Source organism: Acipenser ruthenus, chromosome 28 (assembly GCF_902713425.1).
Source record: "Acipenser ruthenus chromosome 28, fAciRut3.2 maternal haplotype, whole genome shotgun sequence".
Classification (NCBI taxonomy): Eukaryota; Metazoa; Chordata; class Actinopteri; order Acipenseriformes; family Acipenseridae; genus Acipenser; species Acipenser ruthenus.
In genome coordinates this window covers 6,382,333-6,396,697 of record NC_081216.1, presented here as the reverse complement: position 1 = coordinate 6,396,697, position 14,365 = coordinate 6,382,333, and the positions used below count along the sequence as shown (strand labels likewise).

The window sequence follows — 14,365 nt, the reverse complement described above, 5'->3', positions numbered from 1 at the left end:
AGAGTGCGCCCGATTTGAAAGCTGAACAGACTTTCATTTTATAATCGACTTATCATGTACAATTAAAGTATTTTTGACAAGCTGTTTTGGTATTGCTTCTTGCTTCTCATCTTGTTAGTTATGTGCTCGGAACACATGCATTTTACAAAACCAGGCACATTTGCAGACAGCTAAGCTTAGTTCCCCTCACATTAGAAAATAGTATTCAAAGTAGTGTTACGCAATCTACAATGCAGTAGCAAGTAAACTACGGTATGATATGATATGGACTGACATACAAATCTTCTTGAGTAAAAAAAATGGGGAACAAAATCAAAATAAAAGGTGATGACATACTTTTTTATTTTAATGTATGGTGGACATCTGTCACTTTGTACATGCTTCCTTCACATGTTGTATTGTGTAATTGTATTGTTTATGCTATATTTATTATTATTAATAATAATAATAATAATAATAATAATAATAATAATAATAATAATAAACAAAAGCAAAACTATGATATGAGTGTTTTTGTTATGCCCCTCATAAGTATGGCTGCCGCGTGTGCCAGCATTCGTCCTTATGTAAGTAAAAACCATGAATCACTGGATGAACATTCCCAAACTTTGTACAAAAAAAGGAGGCAGCTACAGAGATTGGAATCTTCTGAATCGGAATCCAGTAATGAGGAAGAATTTCCTTCTTTAGTGGAACTTATTTTTGTAAATAAACTGGATCCGCAGTCCAACCCTGAAACTTTACCAGTATTGCCTCCTAAAGCTTCCCCGATGCACAGTCTCCCACAGCCTTATGGAAGCCTGGCAAAGCAGGATGGTGCTGCTGACAGCAAAGCAGAGGAGCCTATTGTTGTAGATTTGTCCCTCCAAGTGGCCTGTCCTTCAAGTCAAGAATCTGTGGACTTGTCAACACAGTCAGATGTTTCTGAGCATTCCCTCACACAACAGAAGGAAAGGTCACCCAAGGCTGTTTCCCAAAATAGCTACAGGTTATCATGTGAATCCCTGAGTGGCTGCTCCAATGAGAAGAGGCAGGATACAGAGGAAAGGCTAGGTATTCAGTCTGTTGTATTATTTATTAATTTAATATAATTTAATTTTAATTACATGTTATGTATTGGAGATGCATGAAGGTGCCAGCCCTTCCATATGTACATGTAATGCTTCTTTTTTCTAATTCTTCTGCAGAAGTCGCTCATGGATTTGAACATGATGCCAGTCACAATGGCGATTCGCCTGCACTGTCCAGTCAAAATGGAATTCTTACCACCCAGGTCAGGTTTTTTTTTTTTTTTAAATGTACGTACAATTATAATAATGATAACCTTAACAAAGTTAACAATCAGATAACTAAAAACAAATCCATAAGTCTTATCAGTCATTCATTCACAGTCAAGGGCCTATATGCAGTTTTAAAAGGCGTTCCTGTTAAACTTCCTTGGTCATTTCACTTCAGCAGTGTCATTGCTGACTAGATTACACAGTGCTTTAAAGATAGAATAAATAGGGTGTCCAAGTACGAGTGAATACTTGCATCTCACTTACTCGTACTTGCATATCATTTGTGGTATTAGTCATTGTGGTATTATTAATCAGTGGGATCTGTCTTACCTAAATATCTTCAAGTACGAGTGAATACTTGCATCTCACTTGCATATCATTTGTGGTATTAGGATTCCTGTTCTTGTGTTTCCTTTTTTCATTATATCCTTTATTTTTATTTTTTATTAATTTATTAATTTATTTATTTATTTTTCAGTTTGAGCTCACCACAGTTCATACCAATATATTTTCTACTAAAGTCCATTATGGGATGATTTAAGTGAGTTCCCCACAAGGGCTTTTTGCATCATCAGTGTGAGCGAGTGATACTAATTTTGATGATCAGTCTCACCTTTAACACAGGCAAGCTTCCCTGTGATACATCAGACTTAATGCATCTTGTTTGCAGCAGCATTGAACTCAACTAGACCATCATAATTGTCAGCAGGGAAGCTGTGTTGATGTAAAAGGTGAGCCTAATAATCAAATTAGTGTCACTCTTTTTCAAAGCCCTTGTGGTAAACTAACTAGAAGGATCTCCTATTGTTATTACTAGAGGACACATTTGTTATGAACCTTGCAGAACTCACACTTTTTAAAATACGTTTCAAAGATGAAATACAGAATGAAATACAGAAACCAAATACCAGGATACAGGCGGCTGAGAGAATTATTTCATTTTGTACACCCTATTTGTTCTACCTTTTATACAATAGCCTGTGTGAGGTTACACGTAAAGGACTTTCATTGAATTTTAGCTCCAACAGTAGTCCACATCACCAAACCATCACACCATTGCTATTGGGAACATTTGCAGTCTCAGACTATACTTGGCTGGGCAAGGAGTCTGAACTGTTCTCTTGTCCCCTGTCAGTGCTGGGGTCCTTACATTGCATTGCCTCAGTTTTGTGTACCTGATCTAGTCTTCAGTGCTGCCAATCCACAATTATATATAACAAGCAATAAACCAAATGGAACATACCAGACTATACTACAAAAAGTTGTGAGAATTTCTGCCTAAAAAAACAGTAGTAAAAAAACACTGTATAGCATTCAGTCCACCAGGTGGCACACCCAGCTAAGATAATATTTGACCTTATTAATGTTGAACATATTTAATAGTGTATCTCAGCAACTTTCAAATTGATTTGTATTAGTAGGGAAATGTTGTGCTATGAGAACTAACCAGGTAAGTAATATGCACTCATAGTGATCTATCTTAATGTATTATTCAAATACTGGTTTGTTTGTTTGTTTGTTTGTGTAATGTTTCTGCAGCACTTATTTCCTGTGAATACAACTTGGAAACTGATAACTTACTGCAGTACCAGATATTATGTTTTAAAATGAAAATACATATTTCCTATAGCGTGTTTCTTTCAGAACTGCACATTTGAGACCTAAGTAGCAGACGGAGGTGCCAACACAAGAATGGAATTATTTTATTGGTTACAATCACTTTTGAATATTTCTGCTGTGTAGCTGGCTCAGGAGACAGGATTTTTCTATGCTACACATTTAATGAATGTTATGCATTGTAACATTTCACTCTCCAAACTTGACATCTGTTCTGCTTGTATGTAAACTTTAAAATGGCTTTTATTGACATTTCCTTCAAAGTTGTTCTTTGATGTTTATTCAAGTACTCCCATCTGCTCGTTTAGCTATTTACAAATACATTGAAAAAATGGAAATTGATTTTTCAGACTAGAAAATATATACGAGAGCTTGATCCACTTGAGTATGGCCTCAGGCATTATTAATATCAGTATTTTGTTTACCATTTCATCAATAGTTCCCCCTACCACTGATTGGTTCTTTAACCTCAATAACGTCATTTAAAATGACAACATTTTGCAAGGCTCACAAAACTGCCTGAAGGATTCTTTCTTCGAAGTTAAAATGACAGGATATCTCAACATTTCTGAAACCAGATACATACAGTACAGTGTCTTTGTTAGCAGGTTTTATTAATTGCTGTGGTTTCATGGTTTCTGCTCTGCAGCATTGTTGTATATAAATACAGGTAAGTAAACAAACATTTTGGCTAGAGCTGTCCAAGATTATTGTGGCACAAATGTACCACTGAGTAGCCTGGCTACAAACTGGCCACAATGCAAGCCAGGCCACAGGTGTGTGGTTATAGAGATTTTAACCCCTTTTCACCAATATGTATCAGAATATGTTACACTTCACCCAGGAACACTGCCTGTTACACTTGAGCCAGGAATTAAAATGTTACTGAACAGAAGGGTTTACAACAAAACATTTTAGTTCCCCTTTGCTGCCTGCTATGTTGAATATATTCCCACTGTATTCCTTTCAACATAATATTGATTGATTTGATAACTCACTACTTACTGTTAACCCTTTGTGCAGTGTATTTAATGAATTTTTGTTATCACAACAGCTGTAAATTGCAAAAAGAGTCTGACATAACATATCTGTAATTTCAAAAGACGGCATGCAAGAATAATACTTAAACTCTGGAAGCAGAGTACTGCTGCTGAATCTTTGGGATCCTTAAAAAGAAAAGGTATCAATCGGCTACTGGAGGAGCATTGATGGGCTGAATGGCCTCTTCTCAATCATAAGTTCTATGCTCCTGCTTGTGAGGGGTGATGTAGAGATTGGTGCTGGGACCCCTGCCCTTTTCTATCTTCCTAAATGACCCAGACATAATGATAAATACTAAGCTTAAATCTAGTCACTACTTCATATGCATAACCAAGACCAGACAAAAGAAATTGAGTGATGGCCGATTTAGGACAGAGGGCAGGAGTCATGTATGGTGTGTTTATGTGCTATTGGGATCCTTTAGAACCAACTATATAAAGTTCTTGGATCAATCAGCAACAAGAAACTAGGCAAGCACTGAAGGGTCAGATGGCCTTCCCAGGTCCAGCACTTCTAAAGCACGGAACACTTGGGTGCAAGAAGCTCTTGAGTGCCTGCAAATGTGAATCCAAAACGTTTTAAATGCTGATATAAAATATGTATCAGAAATCCTACTTCAAAAATCGCTGCAGACCCCATAATTACATTTAATGGCAAATGAAGGTAAAAAGGTATTATATGTGGAGTGATCCATTAATTACCACAGATCCTCAGATTATTATCCCAAATCTCAATTGGAAATAATGAGCCTTTGCTTAAGGAGAAGCCATTTTGTACACAGGTGTTGGTTGGAAGTATTAAAATCAGGCATTGGAAAAAGCAGGATGAATTGACTTTCTTGTTCTCTATTTAGAAGAATTGATTCTTTCAGGCTTTTGTGTGCGTGGCAGTTTTCAAAGTCGCTCCTACAAAAATCTGATTGTGTGGACTAGCTGTATTTCAATGTATAAATTATAATTTTTTGGTGTTTTTTGTTTTTACTATTGCCAAAACTATCATAATAAATCACCGGCATTTTGAATATTTTGAATTCTGAAGGAGTTAACCCTAGTTTTTTTTTTTTTTTTTTTTTTTTTTTTTAGTTATTACAAGCGCTGCACAGAGACCAGAAGAGGTGACACTGTCTGAAATTAAATAGGGAAAGAATTAGGATGCCGGGTGGGAGTCACTTTTTTTAATGCAGAGTGGTGGGGGAGGTTACCAAACCATCTTGTTGGTTCTCGATCATTGGGATCCTTTTAGGTTCAGGGATCAATCAGTTACCGGACAAGCTTTGATGTGTCAAATGGCCTCATCTCGTTGGTAACTCTTGTTATAGTCTTGTTATGTTCTAATGTTTCTAGATGAGTTTTGAAGATGAGTTGTAAGCTTGTTTTTCCATTTCTACATACAGGGGTTATGAACATGGCTGGACTCTAGCCTGGAAGCCATAGATCAAACAATAACTAGATCTGTTCAGTTTTTCATCCAAAAACTAGTTCTTAAGGGAAACTGTTTTTGATAGTTGTCATCTTTGTTTACAGATAATCCAGACTCTCATCAGCAATGTCCTGCTCACAGGGAGAGGACCGAAACATTAAATGGTAAACATGATGACAAGTCAATTTTTGTATGTTGTAAGTTAGATGGTCAGTTAAGGGCTCAAGGATACTTTGAGATAAATAGCACTGGCATGCATGGCTGGTAGTATGCGATCTCCTGCATTACATGTAGTCTCCTAAATCTTCACCTGAACACTCAGCTATCAATTGAGAGACTACGTTCCCAGCTTTATGGTGTTTTTATGATGTGGATTAGTGGAAACTGGTCTTGGAGGCGAGCCCAACACTTGTTTCCCTTTTTATCTGATTCAATCAAAATCCCATTTACACCTGTCAATCTTAGAGCAGCTGTAGCCTTTAGCCTCAGGGCGGATATTTTAGTTAGTATAAATGCAGCCATCGCTACTGTAAACAGGGTACCAGCCCTGATGCAGAGTTGCTTGGGAACAGGAAGTCTTAACCATTTTGGCTGTAGCTGCAGTTGAGCAAAGCAAGTATCTAGAGCCCCAAGATATCAATGGCTGTGCCTTTGCGTTTTTCTTCTCTTCCATTATCATTATCATTGTTATCATCACAACAGCCTTTTTAATGACATCTCAAATAGCAATATTAGCCCCACAACAAACTCATTAAAAACCTATACTTCTACCAAAGCCATGTTTTCCAAACAGTATTTACAGAACGTCAAGTACTGTAAGCTAACGTTAAATGCTGCAAAGTTGTTGAGTTTAACATGCATTTATTTTTTAAAACAATGGCAGCATTTAACATTAGCTATCTGGAGGTGCCGTAAATACAGTTTGAAAAATATGGCATAGTTAAAATAATATGGCTTCGTTAAAAGCAGTGTGGAGTAGTGGTTAGGGCTCTGGACTCTTGACCGGAGGGTTGTGGGTTCAATCCCCAGTGGGGGACACTGCTGTTGTACCCTTGAGCAAGGTACTTTACCTAGATTGCTTCAGTAAAAACCCAACTGTATAAATGGGTAATTGTATGTAAAATAATGTGATATCTGTATAATGTGAAATAATGTATAATGTGATATCTTGTACAATTGTAAGTCGCCCTGGATAAGGGCGTCTGCTATATAGCCTGTTGTATCACAGTTTACTAAATGAATGTATCATTGGAACTAACTTGATTTTATGGGTGTAACCCAAGTATCCTATGCCAACAAACACATTTCACTATATATTAGGAATACACTGATACCCATTACTGTGTCTAACTGAATTAAAGTAGATGGTAAGCCATAACATCACTATTTTAATTTGAACATTTATTAAATGGCTTTTTTTATGAACCACGATTTTTACTTTCTTGACTGTGAGTCTTCCCATTAATTCACATTGCGGCCCCCCAGGAGGTGCATTCTCCTAACTCATTGCTTCAGGTTATATCATTCTTCTTTCTTAATGCAGTGCCAGATCTCCAACACCTCCCTCAACCCCTTCAGACTCACAGCTGAGACTTAAGAGAACACCTGTGCAGGTGAAGGCGACCATCAATCTCCTGAGTAACGCAGCAAACCCTTCTCAAGAGGCCACAACAGACAATGACGGGGATGGGAAGTGGAACTGGGAGGACATGGAGAAAGAAACTGGAGATGACACATCAGGTAAGTGAATTGCATTTGTAAGGTTAGGTTATTGGCTTTTATAGGGTGGTTTTAGTACAGTGCACCCTCGCTATAACAAACCTGTTGGGGTCCAAACCTTTTGTTCATTATATCGAGGGGTTCGTTATAGTGAAAGGACAATCAAAATGGACGATAAACTGTTATAGTAAGTTAATGAGATTGTGAATAAAAGTAGAATTACATTTACCTGTTCATCTCATGTATGCAGTATTCTGCCTTTGCTTTATCCAATTTGTTAAAGAATTAAAATGCAGTACAAAAAGCAAATATCCCGAATTGAAGCTGAACTTTTATTCAAAATCAATCTGACACAAATAGTTTCAAAGTGCACCAAAACTTAATCCAACATGCAAGAATCCCAAACTGAGCTTTTATTCCAAATCAACCCGACATGAAAAGTTAATCAGATCCTTAAGTGTTGTTGTTGTTGTTTTTCTTTTTTTTTTTCTTTAATCAATTTTGCTTTGCCACATGGTTGCTGAACAAGCCAAATAATAGTGCTTTTTGACAACCTATATTCACGACAGAGATAATGCACAAAAGAAACGCAACACTCGGGTCTAATGGATTTAAAAAAATATTTTGAACATAGATATCAAACAAAATCACAGAAAATGTGAACAAAAATACATATCAAAGAATCATGATAAGTTTTCAGTAAGAAATGTGACACACTGTCAAAATGAAAACATTACAAAGTTAGTATCGGGTATGACATCCCTGGCATTAAAGCAATCCTGGCAGCGTTGACACATAGACCTGATCAGCCTCTGGATAGACTGCTGTGGGATGTTTCGCCACTCTTCCTGTGCAATTGCAGCCAGCTGGCAAAGGTTTGCTGGTCGCGGTTGTCTCCTGTGGATGGCACTGGCGATTTGGTACCACAGATATTCTATCAGGAGAAAAGGTGGCCACAGCAAGACCTCAACATTGTTTTCTTGAAGTCGTGCAATTGTAATCCTAGCACTATGTGGTCTTGCATTGTCCTGCTAGAAAATCAATACTTCTGGATTGGCTTGCAGGAACGGAAAAACTGTTGCCTCAAGGACTTAGTCAATGTATCGCTGAGCAGTAAGATTGCCCTTAATCTGCACCAAAGACGTTCTTGTGTTAAAGGAGATTCCTCCCTACATCGTCACACTTCCACCGCCCCACCGGTTGGCTTGAACAACGCAACAGTCGGCATTATGGTCCTGGGCCAGTGTGGTTGACCCTCTGCCTTCCAGGACGTGGCCTGTCCCTCACAGAGCCGGTTTCCTGGTTTCTCTGGACTAGTCTGCTTATTGCTGAAGCAGAACATCTCATTCTCCGGTGTCAGAATTCTCGCAACGTACTCTTTTTATTTATACATATGCTCTGACCACACTCTTTAACTCCAGGGGAGACGTTCAAGGAGGACAGAGATGTTTTAAACTCCTGTAGTGGTTTTGTTTGTGCACTGGGTGAGCTATATGTCCAGACAACTTTTTAATATTCAAGAAAATCACACAGACTCATTTAATTTGAAGTTAACGAATCAGGGCAGTAGTAGTGCCCCTTCGGTTTATTAAATGCTTTTGTTAAAAATTGGATTGGTTGGTTGCGCAGACCACCGTAAATCCCAAGTAATAAGCAGTCCAGGCGATCTGGTGCCTTTACAGGTTATAATATAGATCTGGTTAATTATATGCTTAGCCCTTAGGCTATCCTTGCATAAAGCTAAAATTCTAGAACATTCTATATATATATATATATATATATATATATATATATATATATATATATATATATACTCTCTTAAGACTAAAACATCATTTCTATACCTTATAGCAATGCATCAATATAAAAGATTAAATTCAAATATATGCTTACCTTCCAGTACATGGAAGTGTAGTGTAGGATATATTGAAAAATAAGAACTGTCTTTAAAAGGCAGAGATTTGTGAATACGACCAAACAGCAATCAGTTTTTCAGAGATCTTCAGAGAATGGAATACAAAATGTAGTTAGCAAGTCGCGTGATACTTGACTGGGGTTTTACCTTGGTTTTTATAGGATCTTTCCCTCCATTGAATACATCAGGAGTCCCAATTAAGTATGATCATCAATCTGCCTTGACAGTTCCTATCTTTGAGTTAATGATATTTTCTAGAAGGATCTGGTCAACTCTGTTTTCAAAATTAACTGAATGTGAGCTCATGGTTCACTGTCTTCCACCCCTCCTTGCCCTAAAAATTAGGTGAACTGGAGTCCACAGGGTCCTTGCCACCAAATACAATACAAGTATATGTGTATATATGAGAGATGTTTTTAATATGTAACACCAAATCAATTTAATGATATTAACCTGGGTCAAAAAAATATATGTCCCTCTTAGCCGCATATTATGTTACCTTTTCAGTGTGTTGTGTGTTGTCAATGGGTCAGTTTAACTTCATATACAAATAACATAAGAAGAAGAACATAAGAAAGTTTACAAACGAGAGGAGGCCATTCAGCCCATCTTGCTTGTTTGATTGTTAGTAGCTTATTTATCCCACAATCTCATCAAGCAGCTTCTTGAAGGATCCCAGGGTGTCAGCTTCAACAACATGTGTGTTAACAAAGTTTTTGACAAAGAGTGTAGGGGTTTATCATAAGCCTTTGAATAAGACCATTAAGCATACAGTGGCAAGTCCAGTTATTTTCATTTAAATTCAAGATATAATAAAACATGTTAAATATAATAGCCTTGTATTAACTGGTACCATGCTTGGACCAAGCTTGACCTCTCTCTCGGTTTCTAAAAAATACGCCTGCACAAGCAGGCTTCAGACACCCTGTTTACTTGCCAAGGCTACTGTTTTAATTAATATGAAACTCCACTGTAAGCACTTTTCCAAATTCACTGCATGAAGTAATTTTTTGGCCGATTCAAGAGACACCTGTACCGGTATCTTTTCAGATAATACAAAAAACACGTACATCCTAACTTTTATAACTCAGCTATCATTATTTTCTTATAATATAATGAGATACATATGCTTGTCTTTCTTAAAGCACCTTCTGTTGGTTATTATTCAAGGTTGGCAAATCCTGCTTTTAAGAGCCAGCACCAAATCCTGCTTTGAGGTACCAAAGACTAAGCTTTATTTTTTGAAGGTCTAATGCCCTTCTAGAATTCTACTGTGTGTCTGAGACAAACATTTAATTCTTTCACGTTTAAATTCTTCTGTTTCCCTGTAAATAAGTACCTCTGTTTATTACTGCAGTAAAATCTTTATATAAACTAAACATGTATATTCTTTGGTTTAATTGATATAGTAATGTCTAAAATTGTCAATGCCATGCTTCTGTTACAATAATTTTTTACTGTGTTCTTTCAACAGTTTATCTTTAAATGGCATTATAAGATGTATTTCTAATTAAGTTGCTTCAGTATAACAGTTGCTCCTAGAAATTGTAATATTATTTTACTCCATTGATACATTTTTCACGATTTTAATGGAAGGTCCAGTTATTTATATCTAAATACAGGCTAGCATTAATGTACCAGAATGCCATAGTGCTACAGTGACTGAACTGTAGCACTATGGCATTCTGAAGTCTGAAGTCTGACCACCTTCACTGTTCATACAAAATCCAGTCAAAGCAGGTTTTAAGACAACCTTTGCTTTTTGCCAATTTTAGGGTTGATTAATATGAAACACTATTGTAAGCATTTTTCAATACTCATTATTTCAAACCAATATCTAACTTAACGTATTAACACGTCCTACACTTTCCATTCCCATCTCTTCCTGCCAGGTTCTAATTCTTTTCTGCTATATATAGAAAATGATTATTGTAAGATAAACTCCTGACTTCTGTTATCCGAAAGGTATTTCCGTTCGTTAATATTAACGAAATCGCTCATTATAGAGAGGATCTTGGCTGTTAACATTCTAACCATCAAAAATCCCCGCTTCATCAGCCAACACCACTGAGTCATACTTTAAATGATTTTATAACATGTAGTTCTAATTCAGATATGTCAATATAGCAATCTCTTATAAACTGCAATTCTATTTTACTTCATTGATATACACAGAAGGCAGGAGGCTATTTTTTTATTAGCAGCAAATGCTACCTTGAATATTAAAACTTAGGACTGCTCATACATTTACTTAATATTATTATATTAGGTTTCTTATTTATTTAAATGCTTTTGTTTTTTCTTACTATAATCAAACCTAGTTCGATTGCTTCTAGCATATTAACTGTGCTCCATAGATTCTACAATTCTGCTCTCACTGGATCAGAATGTTTTGAGACCGAGTCTAATTAAAAAAGATGCTTTTGGCTGAGGAGACGTTTGGAACTTTCAGCAGGTCAGTCTGACCTTCAGTGCAATGAACTCCTTCTCACAGGCCTTACACAGATCTGCTAATAATATGTTCTTATGGTTGTATGTTCTTTAAAACACATTATAGTCATTACAGTATTTGTTGCAGTTTCACAAATGTTCAATTTGTTTCCCAAAGATCAGCCTGCTTCCAGTAGCTGTGACAGTCTTGGGTCAGTTTCTGCTCTCATGTGTGGGTGACAGTCTTTAAAAGCCTGATTCCTGCAAAAATGTAATCTTGTTAGCTGGGCTCCCATCTCTACATTCTCATTCCCATCGTCAGTGGGCAAACACATTTTAACTGAATCTGGGTCCATCAAAGAACCGCACATCCATGCAAAAGGATCTAATGACTTATATTTTGGGGCCAGGTTTGTTATAATAAAGGGTGTTTGTGGTGGAAGTTTTGATATCACTCCCTTAGTTAGAGACTCAGTAGAACAGACAAAATTGATTATATAAATTTAATGATTTGCAAACCAGAGAACGCTCTCAGCACACGTGGTGCTAGACAAACATCGAGCAGAGTTCCGACTGCGCAGAGCCAGTAAACGTAATATATACCTCGCAACCTACAGTTATTGCGAGCCAATCTCAGAAGCTTAACTCAATATACGTCAGGTAGCAACAGCTTGGAAGATCAAGAGGAGACCATATCATATACAACAAAAACAACTTCGTCCTACATGCAAGCAGGCTGTCTCAACACCTGTAGTCAGTCAGACTAGACTTGTGGTTTATCTTGTGTCCTGTGTACCAACTTCTTCTATTGGTTACTGGTTTGTTGAGTCAGTTGCTATGGGACGTTGGTCCTTTACAAACATACTGATTGGTCCTTACATGGCTGATGCAACAGCAGCGGAATATGCAAGCTCCCCCAAGTCTAGTCAGCTGAAACCACAAACACATCTTTACATTTTATTTCTATATAATATTTATAATACTTTTTAAAGTCAGAACACATATTGCTTGATAACTCTTTTTCTGCTTATCGTATTGGCACCTCAGACATAAGAGTTTAAACAGAAAGCAAAGAGTAATTTTCCCAAGACACGTTATCGCAAGGGTGTACTGTATATCCAATCTCATGCGTAAAATGAGATCATCCCACAGGCGCGTCTACATTTTCTTTTGCTCATGTCTGAGGTAAAATACGAGTGATCTGCACGCTCAGCAGTTGATGGCATGATTTCTTTGTGATGTGTATAGTCAGTTCTGGAGGTGAAGTCAGCAGGCATTTTTCCTCTGCTGGGACAGCTGCCTCTCGGGCTTTGGATTCCCGCGGTCCCACCGTCTGGGTGTTGGACGCTCGAGGTCCCTCCATCTGGGCGCTGGACACTCGTGGTCCCTCCATCTGGGCGCTAGATGCTCAGGCTCCTCCCACTCAGGCGTAGGATGACTGGGATCCTCATCCTCCCAGCCGTCATCCCTGACCTCCTCCTCCTGCTGTTGCAGCTTTCCTCTTCCCCCTTCTCTTCCTGCTCCTTCTCCCTCCTTCCTCTCCACAGACGTTCTGCGGGCATGTGAGCATCATCTGATCTCACAAGCCTAAAGCCAGAATCGCTTTTATGCCAAGCAATCCAGAGCAGAGGTGGGTGGGCTACCAATCCCGGAGAACAGAGATCATCTCTGCTTTTTATCCACTCTGCAGGTGCTTGGTGTCTGGCCAGTAGGGTTCACTTTTGCAGGATGGGAAGAAGCAATCCCTGCCGGTTTCCCATCCCACACCCCGGGAGTGTCGGAGCCAATGTGACACCCCTTTCGGAGTCCCCAGCAAAGTTTGGTCTGACTTATACTGCGCTCCCAGCGGCAACACTTTAACTGGTTGAGCCACTCGGGGACCCTTGAACTGCACATTTGAGACCAATAAATCAAAATATGAAACAAGTCAGGCCTGACAGTAATACTGAGTTGAAATTGGGGATATCTTGGAATAAATTGCAAAGTCACAACTTCAGAAATGTATGGGTCCCGTTTTATTTAGCTTTTCTTCCAGTACAAAGTTAGCACCAATAAAAAACTAATGGCTAAATTAGAATGGACCGTTCACAATATTATAATTATCAAATGCACAAAATATGATATTCAACACAAACACATTTCATGTGCCTTTGTGCTAAAGTAGTCACACAGTCACCATATAGGATAGTTAATGACAAGGAGAATCCTGAAAATGTAATCCTTTACATTTTCAGGATTATGAGATCAGAACAAAAGTTGGCAAGCACTGACAAATCTACAGTAGGCTACAACTGTTGACAGATCAGAGAAACTAAGCAATATGCAAGCAGTAAAAATTGAAAAACTTGATACAGCTTGCGGCCTGCATTCTGCATTACTGTATTCCTTTACTTGAAACGAAATGCATACAGAAAATAAAAATAAGTAAAGATACAAAGTGTATTCCTATGCACTCTCTCTGAAGCTCAAAAAAGTCAACAAACAAATTGACAGTGTACCAGTATTTATCCTGACTTGTTAATGAAAAGCCATTTTACTGTACAGTATGCCTACAAACATGTATACCTTTCCAAATTAAATACAGGTAATGTTTTTGCTATGTAGTTCTAGATGTCATATGGAAAGCTCAGTTTGCATGCTTTCCTTTTACCTCAATTGTGTCTTTGGAGCCACTGGCTGCAAAGCATGTCAGTCATTATGAGAACAACCCATATCTCATAACGTCCCGTATGCCGCTTGACTGAGGTTGTCACGGAGACAGTTTTGCAATTTTCAGGATTGCTAATTCTCATCTCCACAGTGTAAGTAGAGGATAACATTCTCCTTGTCATTACCTTAATTTGCTGTCTGATTAAAAACTGCTGCGCAGAGAACTAATTAGCCGGATGTCGTGTATATTTTGAGCTTTAAAATGTGTCTTCCCAGTTGTGAACTGTATTTGTGC

At 37.8% G+C, this 14,365-nt stretch overlaps 1 protein-coding gene across 6 annotated transcripts in view; it reads left to right on the top strand.

The window, feature by feature from the left end:
• The window catches only part of LOC131701949 (uncharacterized), a 33,843-nt gene that overhangs the window by 864 nt on the left and 18,614 nt on the right, over positions 1 to 14,365 (top strand). For 2 of the 6 annotated variants that reach the window (XM_059002960.1, XM_059002957.1), the window contains exons 1-4: positions 228 to 324; positions 1,188 to 1,273; positions 5,462 to 5,521; positions 6,901 to 7,097. Coding sequence is in view for 1 of the 6 variants with exons in the window: in XM_059002963.1 (XP_058858946.1) it covers positions 1,197 to 1,273; positions 6,901 to 7,097 (274 nt within the window). In the remaining 5 variants the exon portion in view is untranslated. Of the gene's footprint in view, positions 1 to 227; positions 325 to 515; positions 1,054 to 1,187; positions 1,274 to 5,461; positions 5,522 to 6,900; positions 7,098 to 14,365 lie in introns of those variants that run through there. The other 4 variants (XM_059002963.1, XM_059002961.1, XM_059002958.1 and 1 more) reach the window with 3 other exon arrangements.